At 44.5% G+C, this 5954-nt stretch overlaps 1 protein-coding gene across 1 annotated transcript; it reads left to right on the top strand.

The window, feature by feature from the left end:
* The first annotated feature begins 2531 nt into the window (after window positions 1-2531).
* On the top strand, window positions 2532-5674 carry LOC136626732 (gastrula zinc finger protein XlCGF26.1-like). Its single transcript, XM_066601739.1, has 2 exons — window positions 2532-2559; window positions 4387-5674. Exons 1-2 carry the CDS (start codon window positions 2532-2534, stop codon window positions 5664-5666), a joined length of 1308 nt encoding a protein of 435 aa, XP_066457836.1. The 3' UTR covers window positions 5667-5674.
* Window positions 5675-5954: the final 280 nt, after the last annotated feature.

Here is a 5954-nt window from a genome sequence, read left to right as displayed (position 1 = left end):
ATCAACCACGAGAAATCTTGCCTAGTACCGACTCAGCAGTTGGAGTTTCTGGGATGGTGTTCGACACCAAGAAACACCAGATTCGCCTACCGTAAGCGAAGGCGGTAACACTGGTAAGCAAGGTGCATCTCCTGCTCCGGGGTAGACGGATAGCCATCAGGCATTTCATGAGGGTATTGGGCCTGATGGCGGCCTCCTTCGAGGCTATACTATTCGCGCAGTTTCATTCCAGGGAGTTTCAACGTTTTCATCCTGTCACGTTGGAACAAGTCACAGTGGACGCTGGATCAACAGGTTGCCATAACACCACGCATCCAAGTTACTCTGAGATGGTGGATGAATTACAGGAGAATCCAGAGGGGTCGGTCACTACGTCCAGGGCAGTGAGGATACTGACCACGGACGCCAGTCGTTACGGCTTGGGTGGGACTCTGGAGGGACACTCCACCCAGGGGGTGTGGTCACAAGACGAGGCAAGACTCCCAATAAACATTCGGGAGCTGCTGGCCATCTGACGAGCATTACAGCATTTTCATTACTTCTCAACAAGGATGTAAAAATCCAGACAGACAATGCCACAGAAGTAGCATACATCAGCCACCAGGGGGGCACAAGAAGTGCAAGAGCAATAACAAAAGTATCCGGCATACTTAGGCAGGGAAACATCTGCGGTCCATCTCGACAGTTTACATCCCAGGGGTAGAAAACTGGGTGGCGGATTTTCTCAGTCGAAAGACTGTGGATCCCAGCGAATGGCAACTACATCCGGAGGTCTTTCAGGCGATCTGTCATCGCTGGGGCACCCCGGATGTAGATATGATGGCATCCAGGCAGAATTACAGGATTCTTCCCTTTGTGGCACGTTCGCGAGATCCTCAGGCAATAGCGGTAGACGCTCTGGTGAGTTCGTGGGCAGGGTTCAGACTGCCGTACGTATTTCCTCCTCTTCCACTCATTCTGAGGATACTAAAGAAAATCAAGAAGGAGGGAGGGGGGGCCAGTAATCTTGGTCGCGCTGGATTGGCCGAGGCGAGCGGGGTATCCAGACATAGTAGAGCTTTTGGCTACCGCCCTATGGCCACTCCCAGAACGGGAGGAGCTACTGTCACAAGGACCGCTCTTCCACCGAATTCGATGTCTCTTCGCTTGACGGCCTGGCTATTGAGACCGCTATACTAAGGAAACAAGGTTTCGCTGAGGCAGTCATCCGAACGATGATCCAAGCCAGGAAGCCGGAGCCATCAAGAATTTATTATCATGTATGGAAACGCTTAAGGGGCCAGGTATTGGCTCTTTCAGTTTCTTTTCAGAGACCAATCGCTAATAAATTAGCGGTGCAAACTTTTTTCAAGGGGTCGCGCATGCGTCACCCCCGTTCAGGCCACCTACTCCGGCATGGGATCTTAATTGGGTGCTGAATGCGTTACTATCACACCCGTTTGAGCCACTCAGAGAGGTACCTCTGAGGCTTCTATGCTGGAAAGTAGTTTTTCTGGTGACGATCACATCGATACGGTAGGTGTCCGAATTAGCCGCCCTGTAGGACGAACCCCCCCTTCAGGACATTCCAACAGGACAAGGTGGTACTGAGACCAGCTCCGGGTTTTTTTGCCAAAGGTAGTAGCAGCATTTCATCTTAACGAAGATATCGTACTTCTGTCTTTTTGTCCAGCAGCAATACAGGCGAGAGAGAGAGAGCACTGCACCGACTGGATCTGATAAGGGCCTTGCGAATTTATGTTACAAAAACCAAAGACTTCCGGAAGACAGAGACACTGTTCGTAATACCAGAGGGACAGCGTAAGGGATCGGCGGCCTCTAAGGTGACCATCTCAAGGTGGATTCGAACGCTAGTGGCGGAGGCTTACCGAGCCAAGGTGCAGTCGCCTCCATTTCGGATAACAGCCCACTCCACAAGGGCGGTGGGGGCTTCCTGGGCGGTTTGTCACTGAGCCTCGGCATTACAGGTATGCAAGGCGGGTACTTGGACGTCCTTGCATACATTTGCAAAATTTTATAGAGTCCATACATATGCATCAGCGGACGCCGCCATGGGTAGAAAGGTTCTACAAGCGGCTGTCCCTGACTGGGACCATTTGGGGAATAACGCACCCTATTTTGTTTTCGGGACTGCTTTTGAACGTCATATGGTCTGGCTGGGTCCCCCAATGATACGGACGAGAAACGGATATTTTTGGTATAACTTACCGTAAAATCTCTTTCTCGTCACGTTCATTGGGGGGGGACAGCACCCTCACCCTCCCAAAGATTTATTTTCATTATAGATAGCATGGCTGGAGCCCGTTTGTTCTCGGGTCACAGATGACAATATAATTATCCAGAAGTACTGGTATGTGTTGGTTTATGTAAAAATGTAAATATTTTGTTGTGTACTCCTACTGCTTGCATACAAACTAATTAGCTGAGTGCCTGCAGGGGGGATATATCCTGGTGGGAGGAGTTAACACTTGTGCTTAGTGTCGCCTCCTAGTGGCAGTGGCTATATCCCCATGGTCTGGCTGTGTCCCCCAATGAACGTGACGAGAAAGATATTTTACGGTAAGTTATACCAAAAATATCCGTTTTGCTTGAAGGCGTTTTAAGCCCCATACCACTCTTGTAGAGCTCTTGAGTGGCCAAAACCATATAGAACCCCGCAAATGACCCCATTTTAAAAACTAGACCCCTTAACAAATTTATCTAGGGATGTACTGCCCATTTTTACGCCACAGTTTTTGAATGAATTCAAGCAAAGCAAAAGGAAAAAATTGTGATTTTCATTTTTTTGGCAATTCTGTCAGTTTAAAAACAACTTTTTTGTATAGCACACACATGAATGACGACTTGCACCCCAAAATGGATACCCCTGTTTCTCCCGTGTTCAGAAATATACCCATTGTGGCCCTAATCTCCTTAAAGGAAACATTTCTAGGCCTACAATGGAAGGAGCACTCATTGGATTTCAGGGTACAACGGAATAAATTCCAGGTCCCATTGCCCACTTGTAGAGTCATTGAGCGGCCAAAAGGATAGAGAACCCCCACAAATGACCTCATTTGGAAAACTAGACCCCTTAACGAATTCATCTAGGGGTGTACTGTGTATTTTGACCCCACAGTATTTGAATGAATCTAAGCAAAGCAGAAGGAAAAAATTACAATTTTCATTTTTTTGGCAATTTTGTCGATTTAAAAACTGGGGTTTTTTTGTACAATGTACATAGGAATGAAGACTTTAACCCCAAAATGGATCCCCCCATTTGTCCTGTGTTCAGAAACATACCCATTGTGGCCCTAATCTACTTACAGGACACATGGCAAGGCCTGTAATGGAAGGAACACCCGTTGGATTGCAGGGCACAACTGAATAAATTCCAGGCCCCACTGCTCACTTGTACAGAATAAAAATTGACACGTTAAAAAATTCCCCCCCGTCCGCACCCTTTTCGGCGTGCCCCAAATCTTAGATAAAAGTAGTAATTTGAACTGTGTGGTATTTCCGAAGACAGGGGTAATTACGGGGGCTGGTTGGGATGGGTATCCATTGGATAGCGCCGATTTCATTGCCGGGGGGACTGCCGGCAGCCCAAGATGACAGCTCCATGCTGTCGGCTACCTGCGGGCACCGACAACATGAAGCTGACACGTCCTCAGCTAAGAGGGTATTAATCCTAAGAGGACGCATGTTTCTACGTCCTCTAGGATTAAAGCCCACTTAGTGAGGATGTAGAATTCCGATGGGGCCGTCACTAAGGGGTTAAAATTTTGGAGATTTGTGTGTAAAAAATAAAAGTATGGGGGTTCTGGAGAAATAATATAAAATGTGGCACTCGTTTGTTATTAAGTATACTTAATCTGTATAAAGAGCATGTGCAAGACGAGCATGCGCACAAAATTGCGTTGAGAAATTTACCTCTGCTTCCGGTTAAGCGTGTACCGGGATATAGCTCAGCAGCTACTTTCTTCTGGATGCACGCACGTACACACTTCCGGTCGCCCCAGTTCTAAGAAGTACCTGATACTTTTATCATGTCTCTGTGTCATATGCTCATGAAAGGTGTCAGATTAGTCAGTAAGCCCTCCGACTCGCGTTGCATCTCCTGTATTGTATATATTGCCCTTACGCTAATGGAATAAACACCAGAAGGTATCGACTCTCCAAAAGAAACCTGGAGGAACGGGTGATAATTTAGAGGCTAACCTGGATTCTTGAGGAGGTTCGCTAATGTCTGCAAACCCCTTATTCAAGTAAGCAAAACCCCATACATAAAAGAGCACGGGGTTTTTGTAACTTGTCTTTTTCACAATTTGTATGAATGTTTCATATGGAAATTTTTATAAAATATTGATATAATTGTAATGTTAAAATCTGTTTTATTCTTGGCAGATGACGACATCAGGAGCTTAGAGGAACTTTTGATATCTTCAGGTTTTACAGTGGAAGATGATGGTAACATACAAGATACACACAAAGAGCCTGCCATTATCCCAGATGTACCCTCAGCCCTTCCCAGCAAACATCTGTCATCTGATCCTTTTATAGAGGTTCCATCTTCTGATTCATCACAGACTAGTGAGCAACATAACATTTACAGAAGAGATGTTAAAGAAGAAACAATTGTCACAGGGAAGAAGTCATATTCATGTTCAGAATGTAGCAAATGCTATACCCAAAAATCATATCTTGTTAGACATCAGAGAATTCACACAGGAGAGAAGCCATTTTCCTGTTCAGAATGTGGGAAGTCTTTTAGATTTGAGGCAGATTTTGTTAAACATCGCAGAATTCACACAGGAGAGAAGTCATTTTCATGTCTAGAATGTGGGAAATGCTTTACCCACAAATCAAATCTTGCTAATCATCAGAGAGTTCACACAGGAGAGAAGCCATTTTCGTGTTCTGTCTGTGGGAAATGTTTTACCATGAAAACGGGTCTTGTTTATCATCAGAGAATTCACACAGGAGAGAAGTCATTTTCATGTTCAGAATGTGGGAAATGTTTTACCCAGAAATCACATCTTGCTAAGCATCAGAGAATTCACACAGGAGAGAAGTCATTTTCATGTTCAGAATGTGGGAAATGTTTTACCATGAAAACGGGTCTTGTTTATCATCAGAGACTTCACACAGGAGAGAAGCCATTTTTGTGTTCTGTCTGTGGGAAATGTTTTACCCAGAAATCAAGTCTTGTTTATCATCAGAGAGCTCACACAGGGGAGAAGTCATTTTCATGTTCAGAATGTGGGAAATGTTTTACCCAGAAATCAAGTCTTGTTTATCATCAGAGAATTCACACAGGAGAGAAGTCATTTTCATGTCTAGAATGTGGGAAATGCTTTACCCACAAATCAAATCTTGCTAATCATCAGAGAGTTCACACAGGAGAGAAGCCATTTTCGTGTTCTGTCTGTGGGAAATGTTTTACCATGAAAACGGGTCTTGTTGATCATCAGAGAATTCACACAGGAGAGAAGCCATTTTCGTGTTCTGTCTGTGGGAAATGTTTTACCCAGAAATCAAGTCTTGTTTATCATCAGAGAGCTCACACAGGGGAGAAGTCATTTTCATGTTCAGAATGTGGGAAATGTTTTACCCAGAAATCAAATCTTGTTAAACATCAGAAAATTCACAATTCAGAATCTGCTTGTCTTCTTGAGTTATCGTGATTGATAAGTAGTTTCCATATTATATAATTCAATAAACCTTTATTAAAAACATATAATCCCTAACTCAAAAGTGGTTGCAGGTATTGAAAAAAAATTACTGCGCCTATCATTTTCTGATGGAATTCTGCCCTTTAATCCTCCATCCCATAATCCTCTTTCCATTGAAGTCTTTTGAACTTAATGTATAAGAACCCACTCACATATGTTTTCTTCTGTCCTTATCCTGGCCGGTGCCTATTACTCCCTATCTACTGAGCCAAACTTTTTTGTTTCTCTTTGTTTTTTCCT

Source organism: Eleutherodactylus coqui, chromosome 4, assembly GCF_035609145.1.
Source record: "Eleutherodactylus coqui strain aEleCoq1 chromosome 4, aEleCoq1.hap1, whole genome shotgun sequence".
Taxonomy (NCBI): Eukaryota; Metazoa; Chordata; class Amphibia; order Anura; family Eleutherodactylidae; genus Eleutherodactylus; species Eleutherodactylus coqui.
The sequence above is the reverse complement of the archived record's forward strand: the minus strand, read 5'-3'. Positions and strand labels throughout refer to the sequence as shown.

Bases quoted from the DNA above. Each gene is read 5' to 3' on its own strand.
- LOC136626732 (XM_066601739.1), top strand. From the start codon at position 2,532: ATGAACGTGACGAGAAAGATATTTTACG. The intron at 2,560-4,386 runs GTAAGTTATACC...TATTCTTGGCAG, and splicing joins GACGAGAAAGATATTTTACG to ATGACGACATCAGGAGCTTA.